This window comes from Pseudopipra pipra, chromosome 1 (genome assembly GCF_036250125.1).
Source record: "Pseudopipra pipra isolate bDixPip1 chromosome 1, bDixPip1.hap1, whole genome shotgun sequence".
Lineage (NCBI taxonomy): Eukaryota > Metazoa > Chordata > Aves > Passeriformes > Pipridae > Pseudopipra > Pseudopipra pipra.
Genome location: NC_087549.1, coordinates 90,939,507 through 90,966,559, shown reverse-complemented (window position 1 = coordinate 90,966,559; position 27,053 = coordinate 90,939,507). Strand labels below are relative to the sequence as shown.

At 42.3% G+C, this 27,053-nt stretch overlaps 1 protein-coding gene across 6 annotated transcripts in view; it reads left to right on the top strand.

Annotated features, from left to right (window-relative positions):
- GMPR (guanosine monophosphate reductase) overlaps nucleotides 1-27,053 on the top strand; it is a 44,118-nt gene that overhangs the window by 2,368 nt on the left and 14,697 nt on the right. For all 6 annotated transcript variants that reach the window (XR_010432796.1, XM_064665093.1, XM_064665084.1 and 3 more), the window contains exons 2-7: nucleotides 2,674-2,793; nucleotides 3,415-3,498; nucleotides 5,098-5,271; nucleotides 13,936-14,017; nucleotides 16,146-16,252; nucleotides 21,452-21,494. Coding sequence is in view for 5 of the 6 variants with exons in the window: in XM_064665093.1 (XP_064521163.1) it covers nucleotides 2,674-2,793; nucleotides 3,415-3,498; nucleotides 5,098-5,271; nucleotides 13,936-14,017; nucleotides 16,146-16,252; nucleotides 21,452-21,494 (610 nt within the window). In the remaining variant the exon portion in view is untranslated. The remainder of the gene's footprint in view (nucleotides 1-2,673; nucleotides 2,794-3,414; nucleotides 3,499-5,097; nucleotides 5,272-13,935; nucleotides 14,018-16,145; nucleotides 16,253-21,451; nucleotides 21,495-27,053) is intronic.

Below are 27,053 nucleotides of genomic sequence, written 5' to 3'. Positions count from 1 at the left end.
ATCACTGAGGCTGTGGCAACAGGGATAAACAGTCTGTGAGAGCCAGATCCGAAATGGACAGCCCCAGTCTGCTTCAAAACAAGAATATAAATAAATAGTTCTGGCAGAGGAACAGAGGCAGCACACAACAGTGCCTGTTGCCCAGCAAGCTGCTGCTTTGAAGCTTATATCAGCAAGTGTCTGCTTCTCTGGTGTGAATGCCTCATTTTGCGCAAGGATAGCTTTTTAAGGAGTAGGATTAAGTCAGCTTCTTAGAGAGGCGATCTTGTAGGTTTGCTGTGTTGGTACTTATTTTTGATTCCTTGCACAGTCTTCATTTTCCATGGTTGCTTTCTCTTTTTGAAAAGGTACCAGAAAATTTGATGCTTGGATTCAAGTGTCAAAATTGGTTAAAACAATGATTGGAGCGGGAGAAGCATTATCTGTCTGTGGGGTCTTGGTACTCATGGAGCCTGCTATTCTTCTCTTTGCTGGGCTTACTTCTGCGAGCTGTCCATTACAACTTCACTAGACAAGTGTCCTGTAGGAAGTCATTAATTTAAATTTGTCAATTCAAATAAGTCCAGGGAGCTTTAACAGAACAGTCAAGATCCTTGTACTTTTGTCTGTCAAAGGTCTAGGTAGAAGTTATAAAATACATTTAATTATTTTCTTTCTAAAGAAACTTTTACTGTTTTTGAGCAATCACAGAGTCAGAAGTTATTTTATTGTAACGTATAGAACAGTAAGCTGTGGATTAGTTGTTACCACTGAGGAAGGAGACAAAAAGACCATCAGAAGTGCTATTAGTTGTACTAAAGAAAACCTGTTAGACTTGTTAGCTTTTGCAGAAAAACCTAACCATACTAGGATTATTCAGTATGGAGAAGAAGCAGTTGTGGAGGATATACTAGAAGGCCATGAAGTGAGGAATGGAATGGAAAAGGTGAAACTGAGCAGTGGTTGTATATTGTCTCTCATAAAACAAAAAGAAGCACTAAATGTAATCATCAAGCAAAGGTCATAGTTTTTATACAACATATAACTCATCATTGGTATTTATTGCTATGGGGTATTGAAGAGGCTAAAGGTGTAAAAGACTAAAAAAATTACAAGGCATGTTCTTACCTCATCTTGTGAGTGTCTATTTTGCTGTCTATTTTGATGTCTTTTTTTAAAACATACTCTTATTTCTTTCCTTAAACAAGTATACTTTTAAAACATACTCTCTTTAAACATACTCCTCTCTAAAGTTCCTTTGAAAAAGATGTTTTTCCTTTGCAAAACTGTAATGCAGTGCTTCTGGTACTGGTATCTGTGTGGAACTGGTTGTGAGATACTCTTTTTTCCCCCCCTTGGTTCTAGTTAATAAATTGCATTGAAAAGGAGTAAGATAAATTAAATTTTCATACTTATTTCATACCTACCTTCTTTGTACTATTTTCTAATGTTAGCTATAGCTGAAATTCCCATATGAGTGTTATGTCATCCATGAGGGCTGGAGAATTCGGCCTCTCTGATAGTAAATGGGAAGAAGAGAGAATCTCCATTATATATCTTAGCTTTTTCACCAAAGTGACCCTTCCCTTATGAGCTTATATAAAACGATAACCTGATTTACAGTGTATCACTGAGGCACCACGTACTCTGTCTTAAACAAATCAGTAATAGATCCTGGACTATATTAATCAGAATGTAGTCTGCAATATGACAATGCTCAAAATGTGTTGTAAATAAATAATCAGAATCCTATAATTTTTATATTGCTTTCTTTCTGGTGATGGATTTCAGTTTGGTTCAAGTCTCCGAATGGTCCTGGGTTAAAGCTGCAGTGAAGAGTATTGAAAACTGTGAAAGAGCCTTTATTTTCACTGTTACTAAAGAGACTAAAATAAAATCTTAGAGTTGTGCATTTCTTTTCTTTTCCGTTTTTTTTTTCCTTCCCCCCTCCTTTACATATTTTTCCCCCTTTTGCAAGATGTGAGGTAGACCAGTGGGAACTGATCTAATCTGATAATACCTCTTGCAAATGTAAGAAACAAAATACCTGATGTTATCATGACAATTTGGAGATGCTGAAGAAGAAATAACTTTGAAGGTGAAAGGATGTAGTTGTAAAACATTAACTTAGAAACTAGCAACGTTGTGATTTAGTAAGACAAGGTATGATTGTTCATATTGTGTGACCAGAGTGCTGGTAACCCTGACCAAAAGTAAGAGCATGCTTTATTATATTGTCATTTACATTCAAGACTGGGACAAAGTCCTCCGTGAGAGAGGGAGTTGTAGTTCTGACTTGTGTGGAGTTAGAACTTCAACTTGGGTTTCTCAGGCAGCCAAACAAACAGCTGATTTTACTTCTGGATACAACAATCCACAGTCCTCATTGTCCTTTCTTTCATTTCCAAACACTTCTGCCTTGTTTCTTTTTTTATTATTATTTTTATTTTGATTCTCTTTTTCATAAGAAAGAACTCTTGTTTAACAGAGAAAACATTTTATATTTTCCTTCATATTTGGAAGGCAGAATTTGTAAGAAAATAAATTAAGTGATGTAATAGTGGAATGGAAGGAACAGGAGATGTGAGGAAAATCAAAAAACTGTGTCTAAACTTGCTGTATCTGAAATTTGTGACAAAATTCCCATTAGATTGCAATCAGTTTCTTAAAAGAATGTGTATCTGTTCATTGCAGGTTGACCTCACGCGCACCTTCACCTTCCGCAACTCCAAGCAGACGTACACAGGAATTCCCATTATAGTGGCAAACATGGACACTGTGGGGACATTTGAAATGGCCGTGGTTATGGCAAAAGTAAGTCTTGACTCTCATTTCTGCAACAGTTGGGAAGCAGCTGGGTGACAGTGAGCAGCCTTTTTTAATTTTTAGCTAAGTTTGTTGGAAAATGGGGGCATGAGTTTAAAATTCAGAATGGGAAAAGGCAGCTGTGCTTTTACAGCAACACAGTTACCACAAACAGGGCTCCTGCTATAAGATAGTTTCAGTGGAGATGCTTCCATGCTGGGAAACTTCCATCTTGGATGTAGCTCAGCTTCAGGTGGATCTTCTAGAGCTTAGTGTCTGAGGTCTATTTGTGCTCCCTGCCAGGAAAAAAAAATAGTTGACAGGTTTTGAAACTGTAGTTTATTGGATAAAGCTGTAGCAGTTTCTAAGTTAATTAGCCTCTGGCACGTTCAAAATACTGATGATAGCTTCATGAAACATATCGTAAACCTGATTCTGAAAGGTTGGTCAAGTGTGCCAAGTTGCCTTTGAGAAGGTGTTTGGAGTTGCATGATCTGTTATTCACTCTTACTGTTTCTTTCAAGCAGGATGAGCCTGTACTTAAAGGGGGAATTTCTAATGCCTTATTTTGCAGCTGAGGGAAAGATGACTAACTTGGACATTAATATCAGTTTTCTTGTTTTTTGCTAGCATGCAATGTTCACTGCAATTCACAAGCATTATTCTCTGGAAGAATGGAAACTGTTTGCTGCCAATCACCCAGAATGCCTTGAGGTACATTTTTGTACTGTAAATTATTATGGTTTATTGCTTTGTTCTGAACTCACATACACTGGAGTCTCTTGGGAATACTGTTGTCAAGTGAGGTTTTGGGGAATGAAGATATTTGCTGTTCTTAAATTCATGAAGGGAAGTGGCTTGTCCTGATTTAAAAAGAATAGCTATGTGAGTCCATTATGAAAGTGCTTATATTAAGATGTGAAAAAGCAAAGTTTATGTATGCCTGGAATGGAAACAGAGAAGTATCCTGAACAAAGAAGAAGGAAATACTTGGGAGTAGGTCTAACTGCTGTGCTTCTGTTGCTGTTTGGAGTGTGGTACTGCACAAATGTGAACAAGTTTGAGTAACCCAGCCACAAGCTGGCCCTGCAAACCCTTGTGCTGGGCAGAGTCTTTGCTATCAGGTGTGCAAGTGAACCTGGAGCCTGTCGACTGGAGAGGCCCATGTGCTGGGGCCAAGCTGGGATGAGCATTGAAAGTTGCCAGAACATATGTGTCTTCCACTTACCTCCTTGTGCCAGAGTTCACTCTGTGCTACTACTGGCTGTGTTACCCCACTTGTTCACAGGGTCCTAGCCTAAGCTATTAGAGAGAACAGGTAAATTTATTTACTATATTTAAACATATGACTTCTTCATATCCCGATTTCTTCTGTGTTTTTCTGTACCAGAAGAGGCAGTATAAGAGTATGCCTGGCTGTCTCTCCTTCTCCTCAGAGTTCAGTGCAGTTTTGAATCCTTTTCTGTACTGAAAAGAATATCACACAGCTGTATTCTGTCTTTACCTGTGGCACATTTTAGAATTATATTATAGAGGCTATTGATTACAGGATTGTCTGAAAGCAAGCCTACCACTTAGCTGAGTCTGGATTACTTACATACCACTATAGGGTAGAAAGTGGTCCCACGAATGTCATGTGTCGGAATGCTGTCTAACTTAACTTATTTGTGGTTCATAATGACTGGAGTAGGATCTCCTAGTGATTAAAGACTGACTTGCTCTGTGACCTTGGATTTCTGCTGAGGCTTTGTGGGCCAACAGCTGTGGAAACTATTCTTCTTTTGGAAAGGACTCATAGGAAGACAAAGGAAGAAGCAATCTGCTTGTTTTCAGTGGTAGCTGACCCTGCTTGAGAAAGGGGATTGGACTGTACAGTCTCCAGAAGTCCCTTCCAAACAAAACTATGCTGTGATTCTGTAGATCAAAGGAGTGCTTGGTGAACTTAAAGACACAGATTTTACTCTCTCGACAGTGCCCCAAATTTTGCCACTCTGATTTTCTGTAAATATACCAAGTTAGGACTTCTTCCGTGTTTAATATGAGCATGGCTGAACCTTTGTTCACCTCAGCTGATTATATAACAGTCAACTTGTTAATGAAAAGCTGATAAAATGCTAATTTCCCTTTATTGTATATACTTTAAACAAAAGAAAAATAACACATTGATATTCCCAGAAAGATATTTATTTCATATTATATGTTGTGAGTTTCACTAGTTTCTATGACTATGCAGAAAAAGGCATATGAATTGTGTCTGTTTATCCCAGTTTTTGCAATCTACTACTCCATTTTGTTTTCCCTGTCTTTTTCTAGCATGTAGCAGCAAGCTCAGGTAGTGGAAAAGCTGATTTGGACAAGTTAAAAAGTATTCTAGAGGCCATTCCACTTATCAGATACATCTGCCTGGATGTGGCAAATGGCTATTCAGAGCACTTTGTGGAGTTTGTGAAGTGTGTCCGTGCCCTGTTCCCACATCACACCATTATGGTAAGTGTGTAGAAGGGGTGGAAGGGGTGTGTGTGTTTGTGAATTCTGTCCAGGAACAGGACCCAGAGTTTGATTGGTAGGCATCAGAAGCTAGAAGAGGAAGGGAAGGAAGGAAGGATGTTTCATAATGAGTTGGCATTGTCCATCTTCCATTGCTGATAATTTCTGTGGGAATTATCGGTGTGTGCTCAGTCTGATGTTGACATCGCAGGCTGTGTGGATCCAGTTTTTTCCCTGCTCGTGTCCTCCTTTCCACACCAGATGAGACCTCTAATCATAAACTGTGTAGGTTTATTTTGGTGATTCCAAGCAGAGGTTTGCTGTGGGAATATGCCAATGGTTCTGGCCAATTGAGGTCAATGATTGGTTTTGTTTGTTATATCACTATGAAGACAGCTGAATGTAGACCGATCCTTGCCCATGATAAGAATCGTAGGGGTGTTGTGCAGTTGTGAATGGGATTATCAAAGAGTAAAATGGTCAGTGCTGGGACTTTTCATGTGCTTTCTGTGACATTATATCCCATCTCAGTGCTAATGCCATGCTTCCTTCAGCCCTTTTGCACTAGGAGTAGAGTGTTTGCATTGACATGGAACTCCTTGCAGCAGAGTGCTACTGCTTCTTTCCCAGGGCCCTTAAAGAAATGTGCCTGAATTTGGTTCCTTGAGAATAGCAGAAATTCTCAAACAAGCAGCAGATTCGTAATGAGGCTACCAGCCTTTCTTCAAGCCAGCACAGCAAAAAAATCCTGTGTTTAGGCAACATTTTCTCACTTTTCCATGCCAGACACAAAGCTGCATGTAAAGTAAATTGAAGTAAAAATCGTCATAAATGCACATTCTGCCTGGGGTTAATAGGGAATGACATGCTCCAGCAGCTTAGGGGAGACCACGTTCTTTCTCCCATATTGAAGGAAGGCAATGTTCTTGCCACTGAATGATGGTGGCATTGGAAAATGGACGTAGGCTAGAATACCTGTTGGATTCTGGGTTATCATAGGCTAATGAATAGACATCCTTCAAAGTTACCAAGAGACACATTTTGGTATGCACTCATAGCTTTGGACGTCCATTTCCCATGTCTTTGGAGAGAGATTTTGGAACTACGAAGTGATAGATGTGGGCTTTTTGAGCTTCCTGCTTCATGTTCACTGCAGTGAGGCAAGAGGCTGTTTCCTTGCTTTGGATCTAAAGTATTTTCCTCTGTGACATGATCACTCCAGAGTCTTTGACTTGAAGAGTTGTGGGAGGGAGCTTAAACCACATAGTTAAAAAAAAAGATCTTCGCTATGAGCAGTGGAAAGAAAATTGTGTGTCATGCCCTCCTCCACCTCCCCACGGACTGCTGACTCTGCTGACTGAGGATGGAACTCCACCAAGATGAATTGTCCAGAAGACACAGGAGGTCAATGTCAAAGTCAGGTATCAAGCCCAGGTTTTAGACCAGAGTTCTTAAGCCAGTCTCATCCACCCCCCATGTCTGTTCAACTACTTTCCTAATGTCTCTGCTTCTGCGACTAAGGTTATTGATACTTCGGGTCTCATTGTCCTGAGAGCACCACCTGCTTGAACACATACACAGCCCTGACCTGTTCAGTTGCTTTGTCTGATTGTAGTTCCTTTCTCTGAACATGGTTTAATATGGCTTATGTTTTTCATCTGCATAGCAATAATTTCCATTCCTAAAAGCATACTAACCAACTTGAGGTGTTCAAAAATCTTCAATTTTCCAAAGCCACCAGAGTCTGTGCAGTCCCTGAAAGCCTGTGATTCAACTAAGGATGGACATCTCTACCTTGCCTTCAAATGACTTGACTTTAAAAGCTATTCCTGGCTGAAATACAGGAGCTAGTCTAGGCTCCTTTTTATGATACTCTGGAAGACGTGTCCTGCTGCTACCTGTTCTGACTGATGTCTCTCTGCTATGCCTGCAGTATGTTCTCTGCTGTTGTGGCTTTCAAACAAAAGGATTAGCAGTTAAATAGGAGGTATAAAAATAAAGAAGCTTTCTCATAGCTGAAAGTGATCTCCAAGACCTTGTAGGCTGTCTTGTTTGCTTTCCTCAGCATGACCATTCATTCCACAGTCAGCTGCAATGCAATACATAACAGTAACTCAATCCTGGGTCTCACGGAATGTGTGTTCCCAGGGGCCATGTAATGGGTTCAGCTCTGAGGTTGAAAGGTGATGTGCAAAGCAGCTGTGGTTAATGTGGCCAATACTCCAGTGCAGATGGAGGATGTCTCTTGTGTAACAACCTTTCAAATGCATGTTTTTGTCTTTTTAAACACTGGTTTTGCTAATCACATTGCCTTATTTTCTTCTACCTGGCTCTGACACAAAGTTTTTTCATTCCTGCTTTTTGTACTAATTTACAAAGAAGATCAGTTTCTCCGTGGAACAGAAAGGGAAGGGAAGACAGACGGGCACAAAGGTACAACATGACTTGCCTTAAGTCACTCATTAGATTGAGAATGGGGGAAGAAGCAAGTCTTCTGACTGTCTCCCAAATGCAGGACTGCCTCCAAGAATCAGGAGTAATGGTCCATTGGGGAGTTTTGCTGTTGCACATTGTCATGTGCATCAATTGTGCCCACTTGCTGAAGTCTAAAGAAAAATTTCATTCAACATTCATGATGGAGAATCAGAGCCAGAGCCTTTATATTACAGGAAACAGAGTCCTTATTTAGTAGTGTAATTGTAGACGTTAGGGTTATTCCATCTCACTGAAATTCGGTTTAGAAAGCTAAGAGTTTTTTGCCAGCAAGGTTTGCCAAGTTTTTTTCCAGAAGTTTTCTTTTTGTAGTGTTTTTTGTTCTTTATACAGAAGAAAGCCCGAGGGGAGCAGGGAGTGTGGCAGGAAGAAGAAGGCTGGGGCAGGAGCACACTTGCAGATACAGTAGCACCAACAAAATATGGGCCAGAGAAGGATGAAAGCAGAACGGCAAAAGCAGCAGCAGAGGGAAACAGCAGGAGCCAGAAACTGTTGCTCCCCCTTGGAGTCAGTAGAAGAACTTTTCAGGGCCTTAGTGGAGACAGAATTCAGTCAGAGAAAGCCATGGAGGCTGCTCCCAGTTTATCTCCGGAACATGTAGCAGAGTAAATCCAGTCACGGCATGTCCACCAGGGCTGGAGTCTCAGAACAGGGGCCAGGTGGGATCCCAGGGTAGGAGACAATGATGCTGCTGAGCCTGTCTTGGGTCTGTTACAATACTGCGTGCAAACACCCACCAAGTATGGCTCAGCCTCACAAAGGGCATCATCCCTCCATCTGATGGTAAAGCACCCCTTGCTTTGGTGGGTGGTAAGTGTCCTTTGGCCGTCTTCCTGATAGCGTCGAGGCACAGACTGTGCTTTCCTCTAGGATACAAGAAGAAAGTTTGAGAACTGTTGTCACAGACACTTCTCCCCAGCTTGATCCATTGCCATTTGCCAGCAGCTTTCAATCAGTGCAGCAGTGTTCCTGTCTTAGTCAGTATGAGTCGATATTTATAGCAGGCTTTTATGAGGCACAGTATCAAATGCCTGACTGAAATTCAGAAGCTCTGCCCTACTATGTTCACTGATTTTGTATCCCTGTCAGAGAAGCCGTAGTCTTTATAATCCTGTTAGGTGAAATCTTGATCTCATTAAAGTCAGTAGGGAAACTCCTTATGACTTTTCTGAGGCCAGGATTTCCCTCAGGACTGACCCACAGTTCAGTCATCCTGGATAGTGCTGGAATGATCTAGGGTGGCACTCACATGAAACCTCACACTGAGTGATGGTACATCTGAATGTCACCCTGATTGTATAGGAACAGGCCCACAGCCAGGGTAATTTCTTGTAGCCCCTAACAAGTGACCCCACTTGAGGGCATGGTGCTTTACCTGACTTTTGGTTGTTACTGGTGCTGTTATTTTACTGACAGGGTAGTAAAGTTAGATTAGTAGTGAGGTAGTTACTGGGTTATATCTCTTTCAAGAAAGCCAGTTCTGCAGCAGATTAGAAATGCATTGGTACATGGACTCATCACTAAGATGAGCATGGTTTTCAGTATACACAAAATATATATACAGTGGTTGCACCAATTGCTATGTTCCCTGACTGCTTGTGCAAATATACTACAAAATACATTGTCTGTAGTGACTTCTTTGTACAAGTTCCAATTGCTTTACTTGCTTTATATTCTTAATTAATTTTAAGAGGGTTTCATCTCTGTAGTCTAGTCTTTTTATATTGACCTTTTCAGATCTTTTTTCAGTTCAAGTATTCTGGCCTTACCTTGAAGATGTAAAAGGGCAAAAGCCCTTTTGCCTTTATTCTCTGTCGTACTAGCATGAGTGGTAAACCGAGCACTGGTTTCAGTGAAAGCAGAGTTCAGCTGGATGTGAAAAAACAGCTTTCACTGTTCTTCAGCTGTGATACCAGGGCCTCTTCACAGATAGCCGTCCCTCTGTCATAGTGGTCTTTTTGTGCTCTTTGAGGTCTGCAAAAGGTACTAAAAGAAGCAAGCCTGTAACTGGCAGGTTGAAGTCTGCTATGTAGAGCTCCATGTCTTCCTTGAAAATTTGTTAAGGATCTGCAGATTCAGAAAGACAGAAATCACTAATGTGTGTACATGCATTCCAGGAAAAAATGTATGCTGGGGACGTAAGTGCTTTTTCCCTGCTAGGATGAGCATTTTGAATCAACATATGCAGTTCCAACATTCTCTAGCAGTAACTTAACAGTAAACGTCTGGTTAGCATTTCTAAAGAGACAGTTTGACAGCCCTCTACGCTCTGCTAATAAGAAGACACTGCTGTTTAAGTTAAATACATATTTGATCCCAAATCTCATGGAATACATACTCATTCCTGTTTATGCATCACTTTTCCACGTACTCCAGTATTTCACCGAGTTTTAATGTGCTGTTTGTGGTACAGCACAGGGAGTCATCTGCCTTCCAGATGTAAACTGCTTCCTTAATGCTGTAGGCAGCATGCTCTCCATCACCCCACCTTGGAGGGTACAGCACTTAGTATAACAAATTACCACTGAGCAGAAAGGAAGCAACACTTAGCTAGAGACACTGTACCTATTTTATATTTTTTATTTCCTGACTCTTCTATTTTATTTTATTTTTAATCAATACCATGCTGGTTTGAGCAAAGTTAAGTGTTCCTGTGTCATAGACCACAAATTGCTGCCTTACGGTATCATTGTTTTTTTAAGTGCTTCAGGTGGTAGCTTGTCAGCTGTTTCAGGCTAATAAAAGGGGGAAGTAAAATTCAGTAAAAATAAATAAGTGGTGAAATAGGAGCAAAAAATCAGTAAGTGGAGAATAAGCCTCACCCAGCATTTCCTGGGTAGCTCCTGTTGACTTCAGCAGGAGTTTTGTTTCAATAAAACTAAGAAAATACTAAGTAAGGATTTTAGGATTTGCCTCCTACTCTGCCCATATCACTGCTTCTACAAACACTTGCTAAGTCCAGTAGTAACGTCTCTAGGTCCTAAATTCAGATCTCCACAAATGAATAGCCCATTTTGGTACAAGTGCAAAACAGGAGTTGTGAGCATCCAGACTCCTGTTTCAGGGAGATTTATTTTGTGCAGTTTTTCTAGTTAGGAACATGCTGTAGACATGAGACAAGCCACAGAGCTGAAATTGAAACCAAACTTGTTTTACACATGGCTGATGGGATGATGGGCCTCATGGGATTCATCCCAGAGTACTGAAGGAGCTAGGAGATATTTGAGCAGGACCCCTCTCAATCACCTACCAAAGGTCTTGGGAGTCTGGGGAGATTTCTGCTGACCAAAAGCTAGCCAACATTCTTCCAGTTTACAAGAAGGGTATGAGGCAGGACCCAGGAAGCCAAACACTGAGAGGTGTGGGGCATTGGCCATCTCCCTAGGAAGCCTATTCCGGTGTTTGTCCACCCTTTCAGTTAAGAACTGATTCCTCATGTCAAGTCTGAACCTCCCCTGAGGAACACAGTTTTGAGCCATTCACATCTATCCTGTCACTGGATCCCAGGGAGAAGTCAGCATCTCCCTCTGCACTTCCCCTCCTCAGGAAGCTGTAGTGAGCAATGAGGTCACCCCTTAGGCACCTTCTCTGCAAGCTAGAGAAACCCAGTGTCCTCATCCACTCCTCACAGGATGTACCTTCCAGCCCTGTCACCTTGTCGCCAGTTTTGTTACCCTCCTCTGGCACATTTAAAGCCTTTCACATCCTTCTTAAATTGTGGGGTGCAATTTACAGGATTGCATTCCCATACAGTGTTCCCTCAGAGTATGGGAATGCAATTAGTACAGCTAGAGTGAGTCATTTCAGGATGTGCTATGTCAGCATTCATTTGCTTTATGCAGCCCTTTGCAGAGAGGAGAGCATGGTCTGAAAATGTACTGGCTAACGGTATGTTTTCAAGCATAACTCAAAGCATAGGTTTTAGCTCATAAATCCTCTTTGAATAGGATTCAAATGTCATTTGAAATCTTTGCTCCTTGAAGACTGTCTTTTTCCTGAAAGTCTTTTGGACGGAGGACACTCCTGGCAAGGGAATTAATCTCTAGCTTCACTCTGACTGCTGATCCATCAGATCCACATTTGGACACATGAAAGGGCCTGTGTTGTCTCACTGTGCTTGCATCAAAATGTTTCTTTAACTGAATAGACATAGACTGGTAGCTTTCTGCACTTATTACACCAGTTTTGCAAGCTAATTAATAAGTGTGTGCTAAAAGGTTGTTTCAAGGAAAAAAAGTTCCTTTGTATGTGAATAATGTCATCAGTAATTTTATTGCATTGACATTCTCAGGTGTTTTCAGATGGATGTATAAAAAGCAAAATCCTCAGTCCCTACAGGCATATAGGTAGGGACTCTGTAAAAGAGAAAGTTGCCTTTTAGTATTGGCTACCTGGCCAGCCAGCTCCTTACTGACAGCACGATTAGTAGCCTTCCTCTTTACTAAATACTTGCAGAATTAATTTAAAATCCCAGTGACCTACATTCACACTGCTGGAGAGTAAGACAGCCCCACAGGCAGCAGTGCCATGAACTGCATTGCACTGACCCACCAGTGTTTCAGCTTTTGAAGCTTTTTCAATATCTGGGCTGATTTGGCATTTTCATCAAGGAAACATCCCAAGTGGAAGCTCAGTTAATGCCAGTTGTGGTTATTTCCTTTCCTAGGAGGAAACACCCATTTCTAAAGTGACCAGGTTGACACCATTAGCTTCATGTTCATCCAGCTTATCCAGCCAGTGAAGGGGTAGATCTGCTGGTTGTGACTGTGTGGAGCTGGACTCCAGCAGTCTTCTGATGGGTGAAAGCCTCATTAACACATCTCTCAGGCTTGACCATTCATGCTTTGATGTCAGCAAATGTATGAAAGAGTGGCATTCACAGTCAGGTCTTTTGAATTTAGACCATTGTTCAAGAAATGTAGGTTTCTTTGTTGTGACATCCCACTCGTCCACTTCATATTCTGGATTTCACAGCATCCATGGACCAGGAAGATCTATATCTCATGATATATTACTACATAACAGGTAACACAATGTCAGTGCCATGAGTTTCTGCTACAGTTTGGAAACACTGGAGTAGGTCAATGTTCCTGGAAGCACGAGTAGATCACAAGGTGACTATGACCCACCAGTGTGACACGGGCAAATGTGTTCCTGTGTGTCAGGCAAGATACTTCCATAGAAAAGGCAAGTGTTGTGCAAAGCTCTGGTGAGATCTCACCTGTACCCCTGTGGACAGTTCTCATTCCTCAGGTCAGTCTGGTATGAAGGCAAACAAAGACTAAGCAGTTGATTAGGTACAGGGAGAGCCTAAAGAAGAAGAAGATTAGTAGAAGAAGCAAGACAAAGGCTGAGAGGGCTGCCATCTCTTTCAACAAATGTATCAAGGATGCAGGCCAAAGGAGGAAAAGAGCTATTGAAGTGCAAGGAAAAATATGGTAAAGAACACAAACCAATTCAGAACTTCTTTCAAAGAAGAAGATGTCAGCCCAGACAGGATGCTTTCTGTATCTCTGCAAAGTTCATGCACAGAGAGCCAAACCCCTTTTATCACTTCTGGCATCACCACAACCAAATGAATATATGTGGTAAAAATGGTGTTATTTACCTACTCTACATATGCATACCAATTTTGGCACTAATGTACAAAATTACAGGAATAGTATCTTACTTGCTCTTCCAGTACACAAAATACTCAATCCTAAAGGAAAAAGAGATTTTCCAGGATTTTAAACAAGATCTGAACATCTTCCCACAAAGTGAGGTAGGCAAACAGCATAGAGGGCTACAGGCTGTTTAGGAGAGATAAGCAGGGCAAGAGAGGTGGACTGGTTGCACTGTATATAAGGGAGAAGTATAGCCTGTATGGTTAGGGATGATGTGGCTGAGAGCCTCTGTGTGAGGACTAGAGGGATGGACGACAAAGTGGATGTCCTAATGGGATCCTAAGAATCAGGGTTTACTGGAGCAATCATTAAATTTGTTTGACTTGAGAATTTACCTGTATGATTGGTTTAATCTCTGTGGTGTGTGCAATGAGCAGTATGGTGAACTATAGTCTTCCTTACTCTGTACAGTTAAACTTGAATAAAACTTTACATTATTGTCATTAATCTTCACTGCAGCAGTCCTGAAATCTCCTATACCTGTGATCTTGTTCCTTCTGTCTAGGCAGGCAATGTAGTGACAGGAGAGATGGTAGAAGAACTTATTCTTTCCGGAGCAGATATTATTAAAGTGGGTATTGGACCAGGTAAGTCAAATAAGGGTGATTTTTGGTAACAATTGGAGGAGTTTTCTGGATGGAACCAATGTATAATACTGTTTTCTTACTTGTTAGAATGCCTAGATCCACTCAGGTCAATAAAACACCAGTGCCCTTGCACAGAATATATTTAAGAAATACATGGATGGGGTGCTAGTGTTTTGTACTGCAAAGTGTTACATATTGCACCTTCAGTCAGTGAAGATGCTTATTATTGGAAGCACTGAGCTGTCTGAGCTCCTGACGCTATCACTGATAACACGCGTTGTGTTTAGGAACACTTTTCTAGCCTGTTGAAAAGAGGCTGTCATCCCACCTAAAGTTCAAAGGATACTATGTTCAGGTATCCACTTCTGTTAAGGAAAGATGGGTTTCTAAATAGTTTTATGATTTGTGTTCTGTGAAGCTGAGGTTGTCCATCTTGTCAGTGTCTTCAAAGATGAAATGGCATTAATTGTAAAGTATGGATAACATTGCCTCTACATGTTATTATTGCCTGGGAGCTAAAATTCACATTAATGCACTTAAATGCTATGTATCACTCTAACATTCTCCTGGATAAATGAGGGGACCCTAAACTTCTTATAGTGTTTTTCCTATCTTCTCTTCCCTAATATTGTTTTCTGGCATACACTGCCATATTCTTTCCTTTGTTTTTTTTCCCTTTCCCATGCCTTTCTTCATGTGTTTCTTCATAGACTGCAGCTGGAGTCACCATATGTGGGCTAGATTTTAAAGTGGCTAACAGAAATGCCACTGACAGTATAGCCAGTGCAGTGCAGACAGATTGTTTACTCTGCAATGCCAAATAGTTCTGGTCTATGAATGGATAACTTGAGCAGAGAAAATCATGTAATAAAGGTTGCAGTTTTGCCTGGGAAGACAGCAAACAATAAGTGCTGCAAAATACATGATGAATAAACAATGGAGATGTCATGGTGTAATTGTCACAGGCAAATTTAGATTTAAAAGAAGCATAATTATAGTTTGTAGCCTCAAACACGGCAATATGAGTAAACGGCGTATAATCCTCCCTGGAGATCTTCCTGAACGGGTCTCTACAAGTTGACTACCCAAACCCACAAGTAACAAATGTTCCCCCCTCAGGTCTTGAGGCTCTTTTCCAGATAATGGTCCATCCTGTTGAAAATGGCAGTGATTTGTCATAAAGCATTACATACACTATAAAGTACATGCCCTGTGAAGACTATAGTGAAACTAATTTTCTTCCTACTTTGCAGGAATTCTTCTCGCTGTTTTCACTTTGTCAGTTCTTTGCAGGATCTTTGGGAACTTTTACTTTACTGGTGGCTTGAGTATACCTGGATATCAGCTGGGTGAAGGGATCCAGATTTACTGCATTTGGTTTAGAATCTGATTTTAAATTCTTGTTACTCTAAATTATAGGACCTAGGCTGGCAAAAAGCAGTCCTCATTTTGACTTTTAATTTGAGGAGAAAAATAGAGAAGGTATTCCAAAAGATCTATAGCCATGTTACTGCTTTCTGATGACTACTTATCTCACTTTATAAATGCTATATGCTGAGGTTTTTTTATATTCCCAAATACTGCAATCAACCAAATATTTCTGCTTTAAGTATTAGCCAAAAGAGGAGTTTCTCTCCCTTGAGGAAAATCATCATAAAAAAAAAGAGAAGTACAGATTTTCCTTGAGAATTATTTTTACAAACATGTAGAAAAGAGATAGAAATGTTTGTTGGAAGAAATACTCAAGTATTAAATGTTGCTGCTGAGTCTCATGGGTTGTGACTCTGGTCCTTTTGCCCCCTTCCCTACAGGGAAGTAAATCTGTCAGATTTACTTTCTTGTGATGCACTAATTCCCTCACTGAGAAGCATTACCGATGAGACCTAAACTGGGACTTGCCCTGCAGAGGAAAGGGGGATATTGGTCTCCTCAATCACAGCTCCCATGAAGTGGTATTGATAGCATTTCAAAATTCAAGTTCCTCTGTGTGTTCCTTTTATCTCTGAGAAACCAGCATTGGCAATAGTGACTTCTTGAGAGAAAAACAATACCGGTAGAAACACATTTTTTCTGTATCTCTTCTGTCATCCTAACGGGCTGTGTTTATTCCTCTCATTCTCTTGTCTAGGTTCTGTATGTACCACTCGGATTAAAACAGGGGTGGGCTATCCACAGCTAAGTGCTGTTATTGAGTGTGCAGACTCAGCACATGGCTTGAAAGGACATATCATCTCTGTAAGTAACTATCATCTACTCTCAGATTCCCACAGTGCAAATCGTTGTGGAATAGGAGAATCAGACAGTCTAGTACCTTGCATGTTAAAAGGCTATCCTTCTGTCCAGTTGATCCCTGCAGTAGCTCCTAGGATAGTCAGTGGTGGTCTAGATGTAAAGAAACTGACTCCCTTTAATGCTAAAAAGACATGGTCACCTCACTCCTGTTGGTGCCTTTGGAAATCTGCTTCCTGCTCTCTGAACAGAGTAAACTGTTATTGGAACAAAATAGAACGCTTGATAGTGTTTTCACATTGAAGCAAACTAATTCCTATGAAAGATTTCTGAAAAAAGGAGTGGAATGTAAACATGGCTTTCCCCAGAGAGTGGGACTGAGGGGCAGGCAGGCAATAGAGGGAATTACAAGGTAAAATGATACGAGCCCATCTGTGCCCTAGTTGGATTGATTCAGATGGCATCCTCACAGAGCTCTCTGTACAGGTACAGGAGTGTTTGACGTGGCTCTTTTGAGCACAGCTGGCACGTGAGCCTCTTACGTTCTCGCATAAGCTCTGGGGAAATAACAAGCCTGTGGAGAAAATAGAGCACTTGTCTGTACTGCCTGCTAATGGCAGTTCCCACTCTACCAGCAAGACCAGATTCACCTCACAGAGAAAAAGTAAATCTGTAAGCATGTCTGAGTATGTAAGCATACTGAGCTGGACTGCAGTCTGCAGCACTCAAGAGTCCGTGTGTGCTTAGGCAGCCCCAGCCAGTCAGTGTGTCCCTGACCGTGTGAGGCTTGCATGGAATCTGCAGGCTGGCTGTAAGGTAGCTGGTCATCAGGAAGGCACAGAGGCTAACCTGTGTGCTGTGCTCACAGCTGCCCTCATAGTCAGCAGCCTCCCTCTGTGGCCCTAGAACAGACCACACTGAATTTTAGATCTGCTGCCAGGTGAATTCACTGAAAGGCCCTGGTTTGTTTGACCCAGTTGGGACTAGTATCCATGTGAGGAAAGAGGTGTGGTGGTGTTGAGGGAGGAGGGGAAAGGAGAACATACTGACTGGGGATTTGCCTGTATCTCTTGGAGCTGTGGGTATAATGGAGCAGGAACACATGTTACAGTTAGATCTCTCTTGCTCTTTATTGTTAATGCATGTATATTCCCTCCTCTCCATGATCCTCTATATGAATTTTGTAGAAAAAAAAGAAAAGAAGTCTGTGATTTTTATGACTTGGGCAGTATTACAAATGTTTATGTCTAAAGCAGAGAGCAGAACATGTGTGCAACAGAGCATGAAAGACTGACTCGTTTCTATGAAGGCTGGATAAGTACAGGTGTCATCCTAGCAGTGGTGCTCAGAGACCCATCCTAGTTTTGCAATAATCATTTTCTGCTAGCAGCCCTCAGAAGAATGCTATCCTGATTTTACAAAAAAATGGAGTGTGTATTTAGACTGTTGAAAAAATAGATGGTTCTGTACTACTTCTCCTTTCCAGCTTTGGGGATGGATCAGTTCCTGACCTGCTTAGGTCATGTTGGCTTCTGTGAGCTCACACCTATCAACCCCCTAGACATTGTGGGGCAATATAGGAGGGAAATTTAATACCTGTCTCCTACAACATCTGGGCCAAGAGAAGTACCTTCAGCTGGAAAGAAAAGGCTGGACTGCATGTTTGTTGCCAGAGCTCTGGCAAGAATATCATGGAAGAGAGGTATCCTCATGAGGGAAAAACACCATATGGCAGAAATCCTAAGTATAGAATTGGGTCTAGTTGCAACAAGTATACATGGCATCCCTCAAAATGTCTCACTTTTGTCTTTCTGGGGATTCAGGAAGGGGCATACCCTACCTGAGCCAAAAGAGATCACTGCAGGCAGCTATCTATGTCAGTTTGTCAAGAGAAAATGTGTCCAGCAGGTTTTTTTACATTGATACAGAAGTAGCAGGAAGGATGTGAAGCTAGCTTCATGTAGATTATAGCTAATGATGCCCTTGGGGCACTTTCTTGTATCCACTTCTGTCTTGTCCAGTACCTTTGCTGAATTGCTCCTCTTTCTTGTTGTGTTGGCTCAACTTCCATATGAAGGAAAAGAAGTCTCACTCTTGGAATGAGAAAGTCATGGTGCTGAGCACAGTACAGGCACTGCAAGGAAAATGACATGACTGAACCCTGTTCTTCAGTAACTCTGCTAGGATGGGAGCACAAACTGGGATTTTAAACAGTCATATTACTGAAGTGATCATGTGTGATTTTTGGAACTGATACGTTGACAAAAAAGGTGACAATTTTCAGGCAAACATGATAGTCCAAGTGAACGCCTGGTGTCTCTCTAGTCACTTACACAGAAAAAGGGGAGGTAAAATTGCACCAGTTACTTTCCTCATGCTAAATTATCTGTAAGACTCAAAGCTCACCTCAGAAATGAATGTTTCATGACTCGCTGAAAGCAGAGAGGAAACCCTGTCTAAGATACAGGCACTGTTTCTGTCCCATGCTGTTTGTCTGGGTGCCAGTAGTCTCAATTTTCATTCTCACTAATCTGTCGGCCTTGAGAAAGTGCAGCAGTGAGTTACAGTGGAGGGGCCACGTAGCAGGAAAGCTCCTTCAGCAACGCCCTGCTTGAGATAAAGTTTCTGTTTCTTGTAGGTCAGAGAACTCTGCTGGACAGAGAGGTAGTCACATGTTCCAGTAAGACAGTAATCTGGGCAATGGAAAGCAGCCTTACATGTGTCCTCTCTCATTTAGCTATCATTTGATAGAGATCCCTGTTTCCCTTTCACGCTGCCAGGGCGATGGGTCACCAGCACTCAGTGAAAAGAATGACTCACCCGGCCATACCATCTCTTCTTCCACACAGAACACTTTCCACACAGAAATATGCCCAGTATGTTTTGTTCGCTCAGCCTAAATGTTCTTGCTGTAAAATGGCTTGCTTGCTTGCCTGGAGAACAAGTCTGGGGACTATAACATTATTTTAGTCATATTAAAATAGTTTTGTTGACTGGAAAGGTGCTTTCACCTTTCCTTCTTCCTGGCACCCAGTTACCTCAGAATCATGCCCTCTACTGGCTCCATGATCACCCTTTCCAGTAGACTTTCTTCAGAATTTTACCAGTTCTCCTGAATTCAGAAGTGGATTTGTACAGATAAATTTCCCCAGGGTTCTGAGGTAGAGGCTGAACCTGCAATAAGCTCCATAACTGAAGCCCAGCAGTTTGCAAGTCATTTTGAATCCAGACCCAGGCCCCTATTGGGACAGGGTGAATTGCAGGAGGAGGCTTCCCAGGCAATGCAGCAGCAGAACAGTCTTACTTTCTAAACAGAGTGCCTGATTTCTCACTCAGAATGAAGTGTTTTAATGCATGCAGCTATATTAAACAGCATCTTCTGACATAACTGCTTAGTATGTTCCCTTTTTGTTTCCCTTTCTGTGAATCACTAAATTTACCTGGTTATGTGAAATAAGTGGAGACATCTATAGATAAAGAAGTGGTATGAATCATCATTGTCAGTTCCTTTTATCTTAAATGGTAATTCGTGAGCTTTTGGCCAAGTCTCTTAAGCTGCTCAGCATTTTGTAATTTGGCAACATTCAAAGTGATATTTTTTGAAGCTGATGATTAATGATTACACATTAAGGCCTCCATCCCTTAGCGTAAAGCGTAAAACCTCCACCACTGCCACTTCTGGGTTAATTATAAAAGTCAGACACTGAGCCACCCAACAACAACAGACTGAAACCCATCTACCAGAGAGCGTTCATAGCCAGCATCTCTCAGACAGTAAGTCAGGCAGATTCCTGACACTACTCTTTGAAGATTATTAGACTCTTCTTTCTACCTCGGCTTTTCTTCCCCTGACACATGCACATGCACTCACACCCTCCTCCAGGCTCTGACAGACTTGTCAGAGGGAAAGAATTGCACAAGCAGAGCCCTTAACAGGAGAGAGAGATTCAGCTGTCAGCCCAGCATTTCTTTCTGGAGCTGACAGCAAGGGTGTCTAAGCTCAACAAAAGGCATAATGTGCTAGAGGTTATCAGCAAATGGAATAAAAGCCTTCAGAATTCTACCAGGTGCTGTTTGCAGTGGGATGCCCTTTGAAAAGCCACTCCCTTTTGGATCCACCTGCTCAGTTTGTGTCTGAATCCTTTTCTGGGCAGAGTGTCTAACCTGCAGCCCTGCTGCCAGCTACCCACAAAAGACAGCCCTAATATGGCTGATGGTGGGGGTGTCTGGCTGTGCTCAGCTGCAGGTCTTACATAGGCATGCATTTCTGCCAACAGGGAGGTGAAATAAAATAAAGTAACTATACAGTCTGGAGTGTAGCTTCAAAATCAGGAAAGCTGTCGGCAGTCTGTAATGGATCCTGATCATCAAAGGAGTGGGAAGCCCTCCTGGTACAATGACTCTGTGGAGTAGAAGGATCTTTCATCTGGTGCTCAGGCCTTTACAAAGCCTAAAGAACCATGGCACACGATGAGCTCTGCTGTGTGCCATTCCTTTTTTACAGCTCTGTCACACATACATAGCTTCCCTCCCCTCAACCGAAACCCCTAAATCAGCCATTTCTTTGCTCTGCACTGAAACTGAAATGCGTAGGTATAAAATGCTAAAGATCTAAAGTGCTTCTGTTTCCTTACCAAACCCATGGCAAACAGTGAGGAGTAGGATGAGAGATTCATTTTCACTTACCAAAGATTAGATTAACCAGTTTTCTTAGATACTATCAGATAAAAATCCAACACAGTTGATGGTAAGTTCCCTCACCCCTCCCCCTGTGACCTTTTAGTGTGTTGTAAACTGCTGAGAAAGTTATTTTAAATGTCTTTGGTGGTTTAAGATAGAAAGTTGTGGTACATCTGTATCCCCCAGCCTTTCATGAAAATGGCAGGAGATGATTCAGATCAGAGGAGGTTTTGTTTTCTGGTTTCTGGGATTTAGGAAGTTGCAGTCAGGAATTTATATTGCTGCTGTTACCAGTGGTATAATCAGTGGACTATACGGTAGAGTAAGTGAGCCTAAAGGAGGAAAGCAGTGGAAAGTATCATATAGATTCCCTAAAAACTTAGCCATGATATATACCAAGTGCACGTCAGCTCTTAACACGCTGTTCCGGAGCAGGGGCCATTGTGGCGCAGGTCGCAGAGCTCTAGTGGTCTCTGGGTCCCTGAGCTCGCTCGCTGCCACTCACTGTCTCTTTTCTTTGTGCAGGACGGAGGATGCAGCTGCCCAGGAGATGTCGCCAAAGCGTTTGGTAAGGACTGTGTGTTGTAACACCCACTTCACCCCGTGTATCTCCAGCACCTCTGTCAGCAGGGATGCAGGAGTCAGTTTGGCCCTGAATGTGTATTTCCATTAGCAGTAGGTTACATTCGTCCCTGCAGGTGACTCGGTTGAAATTAATGTATCAGATTTGAATTTGGTCTTTAGACCAGACAGTCCAACTTCTGCAGTGCAAAACGGAAGAGTGGGCGAAGCGCTGTTTAGAAATTATCTGCAAGGTCTGTACGAGATACAGCCACTGGGACAGTAATACAAAGAAAACTGATAAGGGCTGCTTCTGAGTAGGGTTCAAAGATGCCTGTAACATTGCCAGATCTGGCTGACTTGAGCCTTGAGTAGAGGAAGAGCTGGTGGAATGCATGTTGGACAGAAGAACAAAACAAAAAGGCAGGCCAGATCCCTGGAGATGTTCTTGGGATCAGCTGTCCACTTGAAGAGATGAGATTTTATTTATACTGTATCCCCTAGAGCTAGGCAGATGTCTAAAACATCTAAGTTAATAATTAACAGATTTTGCTTTCATGCCAGTAGTTTCAGTGAATTGCACTGGTGAATCTTGGTGATAGAATAGAGAATTTAATATGTGAGTGTTGTTTGCTGGGCATGAAAGTTATATTGTTTGGGGGGGTCAAACTCGTGATTGTCACTTAGCCATAACCTTGTTACAGCAACATGTGGGAACCAGGCGCTAAACACATAGTCAACAGAACATTTAAAGGCACTGCCCCAAAATGCCAGACTCTTTGGAGACATCACAGTGGGGTAATACCTGGAATACAGTGGGACAGCAGAGTCCCTCACTGGGATTTCAGGGTGGTATGATAGCACCTTCTGATACAGCATGTCTGCTTTGCAGGAAGCTTTGCAAGTATGGAAAGTAGAGGCAGGCCTAAACGCAGATTACAGACCTGCCAAGAAAAACTCTGGACCTCCTGGAAAGGTTGAAACCAAAATCTGTCTTCTAAGTTTGCAGACAGCTCCTGTTTTGAGACAGGTCAGATGACAGGCGAGACTTAATTGGAGAATTTTAAGCACAGCTGTGGAGTGATAGCTACCGGCAAGGAATGTGCTTGGTCAGAGGATTTGACATCACCCTTGTGTTACCCAGTGGTGATGTGATGTGGGGAGCAGATACTTCCAGTTGGGTGATTCCAGCAGAGCTGAACAGCAGCATCCACCCCAACCTCTCCTCAGTCCAGCCCACTCTGACATGCTACAGTGAGGTCTTTGTTCTGCCTGGCTTTCTCTGGCTCCACAGCTCGCCAGGTTCTTCCTGGTGTGTTGGTGCTGGGAGCTTGTGAACTGAGGCTGTGACCTTGCTCCATTCCTAGCTGCCTGCACAGAAACCTGGCCTATGGAAAAGGTCTTTCTTCAATAAGAGCATTTCCAGAAGTTAGAACAACAGGAAGCAACTTGGAGGTGTTTCAAATGTTTTTCTTTGTGATGTTTATAACAAGTCCGAAGGATCCATGTAATCTCTTTGGGCTAACTGAACGTAAACCTGCTTGAAACCTGTGAAAGGGCAGATTCTGGCTTTACTGATTTTCAGGAGGTGCTGGGGATTCACAGTGGTGCATGTTTGAAGGCTACCATGGATTGTCCCTTGGACAGAGGAGCATCAGAAAGCTAAGATTATACAGGCAGTTGTTGTGCTTTTGATAGTAGACCAGAGAGATCAGTCTGACTGTTTATCACAGGTGCAGGGTTGGAACTGATTGAGATGACCCTGAGGCAATTAACTGACTGTATCTGGTTATATACAGCTGAAGTAGACATACTGTGGACATGTTACTAGCTGGAGCCAGGTGTGCAATTGTCAAAGGTGTGTGGCAAAATAAGCTTTGAGAAAACATTATTACTGTCAGTGTTTATTGAATGCTGTTGAGGCGATTGGCTATGTGAGTCTCGTAGAAGGTAGCTGCCATGCCCAGCATTTACAAGCCAAAGCCTTGATAGTGAATTGTCTAGCAGAGATGCCTGCGCTTGCCAAGAGCCTCCCGGGGGAGGAGTTGCATAAATATATTGGATAACAAAGACAGGGAGATAAAGCACAGAGAGGCACTGTTTCACCTAGGGACAAGGGCCTGGACAAAGCATGGGCAAGAGACCCGAAGAGGACTTTTGGTTAAAGTGATTATGCTATCTCTTTCTGGTGGATTGTTGTAAAATCTTCATGAAACAGGGCGATTCACTATAAAGCAGCGACAAAGCAACCATTTGCATCATGGGAAGTGTGATGGGGTCCCAAATGTGAAGACTAGCATTGACAAATGGCTAAAAATGTGTCTGGAGGAGGCAAGTTCATGGAAACAGGAGGAATAGAGTGGACTGAGTGCAAGTGGAGAATTGTGAAGAACCATGAAGCGGGTGTTGAGAAGCTTTACAAGTGGAAGGTGATACCATTGACTGGTGTCAGGAATCAGAGGCAAATTGGACATTTTGAAAGAGGGAAAACAAGGTAGAAGCCTGTTTAAAAAGGCAAGGCCCAGGGAAGCACTGAAGGTGAGGGACAGAGTTTCTGGGAGTAACAGATGCTTTTAGGGAGACTGCTGGAATTCTGGACTTCTGAATGGGAACATGGTATGGATTAGGTAAACTGAAGATGTCCGTGCCTTCAGGGTATTAGAGATGATAATGGAAAAGATATAGGTTAATAGGAAAGAAAAGAGCTGTTTTGATGCAGGAATGAGAAAAAGCATGAAAGAACTTTATGTTGGGCTCTCAGATGGTTCATATAACTACCCTTGGAAAGGCTGATAACATGAATACATTTCTCAGAATGCCCCAGGGAGGCACTACTGTCTCCTTTTTTAATCATGAGAAGTCAAGGCACAGAACTACTAAGTTCAGTTGCCTGAGGTCACATATATTTTTGTGACAGAGCCAGGAAAGAATGTGCCTTTTGAATCCTATGCCAGCATCTTTAACACATTACTGCTGTTCCTTACAGAAGTGGTGAGAAGAGATGCAGGAGCAGGGAGGGAAAAGGAAGAAAAACTCATGTGGAAAAGTCAGCTGGGGTCATGCTAGTTGCAAATTATGCAGATCACCACTGACTGGCTTTTTTTCCTGTTTACGGTAGCTGTGTGTGTATACCTGCTGTTGCAAAGGCTTGCTGGCTCAGTTGGAGCACAGGTGAATGTTGATTCCAGGGCCAGCTCTGGTCTAGGAAAACTTGCACTGCATCTGCCTGGAGGGCTGCCCAGCCTACAAATCCAGGCTGACTCCAGTTGAATTCATGCAGAGCCAATCTGGTTATCAGTAACTTTTATAATCAGGCATAAAAAAGACATCCGAGGGACTCTCTCTGGATCCAGCAGAACTGTGTCAGTGCTGCAAGTTTGGGCTGGCATCAGCACTTGTATTCCGTAATGGCTTGAAATAGGAGGCACGGTGAAACATGAATGAGCAAAATCAGCCCAGATACAGCACAGGCCTCAAGGGGGAACTCATGCAATAAAGTGGCATTGTGTAGAAACAGGACGAGTCTAGCAAACTCTGGGTGAGCTAGTGGGATGCTTGTGTGCAATGTACTCTGTCACATCCTGTATTATCTAGGAGGTTGTTGCCAGGTGTATTCCCAGTCCCCCACAACCTAAAATAATAACACATTGTCAATCTCTCCTTGAAAGCAAAAGAATGCAGATGGATATTGCAAATATCACCAGCGCTTCTGCTGGTTATACAAAAAAACATGCATAAACTAAGAAAGACCATGCTAGAAACTACTACAGCGTCCTGGTGGGATATTAGCTGGTAGAAAAGTAGTGGAACAGACTTGAAAATTTCAGACATCTTTGCAACACTGAAGCATAATGGAAGGTTCTGGAGAGCATTGGAAAAGTATATTTAGTATGGGCTTGTCATTTCTGGAGTGGCAGGGCAGCAAGCATGTGTTGTTTGTTTAGACGTGCTGCATCTGCTGTAACACAGCTCCTCTCTTCTGGAAGAGCTTGATGAATTATGTTGTAGTTTGCAAAAGTTACTCAAGTTGGATGAGTTTCAATCCTGTAATTCAAACATATTTGCTTTCCTCCCAAAATATGCAGTCAAAAGAAAAATAATAAATAGATACTGAAGTGCACAGGAACCAAAATTCTGTAATTCTGAAGTGTAGATTTCACGTGACTTTTGCATTAATAATTTGGAGGCTGTGAGACCCACATCCAGAGATGGCACTAGAATTGGGGATCAGGGATAGTACTGACAAGGCAGAGTCCAGAATGTCCTTTGGCAGGCTCTTGACTTCTTTAAACGCCCTCTTTGAAACCCTGACGTCAAATCTGTCCCTCCTTCCTGATGTTGTTTTGTTCCACCCACGAAGAAGACATAAACTAGATTTTTTTATAAAGATGAAGCAAGGTTGTGCCAGGTAGAAACAGGAATTTGCCCCCAGTAATTAAGAATGTCTTAAAGGATGAGTGTTCCCTTTGGTTTTGGCAGGTTGATAGTACTATCAGACACGAGTCAAACTGAGGCTTTAAAACTCAGCCATCTGAAATAAGAGAACTCAGGAGAAATCTGCCAGGTAGCTGGCATGATGGGACACCTGAATGGGTGCCTAGCTATAAATATTACTTGTGATGTGCTCAGCAGTTTTGTACAACCCTCATTTTTAATATCCCTTTACCATGGACACAGTGTTCCTTTCAAGCAACAGCCAGGCAAAGGGAGGTGAGGTCAGCAGAGCAGCTGGATGCTCCCCTCCCAGGCATTGCTCCCAGGTCTGCTCTTTGGCAAGAGGGTCAAGGGTGGGGAGCTGGCACACTTCACAGTTGTCATGTGTTCTAAGATGAAAATATTCCTAAATTCAGGTTTGGCAGAAGCTGAGCAAATTTTCTTGTGATTTCACCTACTTTTCAGGTTTCAAGGTCTGGTGCTATTGGTTGGATGGTAACAGAGATCAGAGCACATCCTAATGCCAGACTTATCTAGCCTGGGATCTCCCCAGAGTTCTTAACGGGGTGGGTTTAGTTCAGGCTCATCTGCTTTCTATGAAGTGAGGTTTATAGCTCTGTTCTTTTGCCAGTTCTGGGAAGAAGCTGAGCAGAGGGGAGACCTGTTCTGACACATACATGCTGAAGAAGCAGAGGTTACAAACAGGAAAATGCTTTGTTTCAGGGATGGGTCACCACAGGCTCATAAAAGACTAAAAGACAAACTTATCCAAGCAAGACTAGATATGCCTGAGTATCACAGGAGGCACTGCTGGTGGAATAGTTCCAGCCCAGCTGGAAATATTGGAAGTCACAGTAGAAAACCAAGAGTGATTCCGAAAACCTTCTTCCTGATCTTATTCCCAGTGGAACCAATTTAATGATTTACAAAGCCAGAGGAGATAGACAGACTGAACAGTTATGATTGAGTATTCAGAGTTGTTATTCAGTATCTGGAACATATTTAGCAATGGGTTAGACCTCCTTTGTGGTGCATGCTGAGAACCACAGAACCAGAGGTGGTGGTCCATGGCCTAGAGTTTTTAAACAGGAACCAAATGAAGACCCATTCAGATCTCTTTGACAAGGGATCG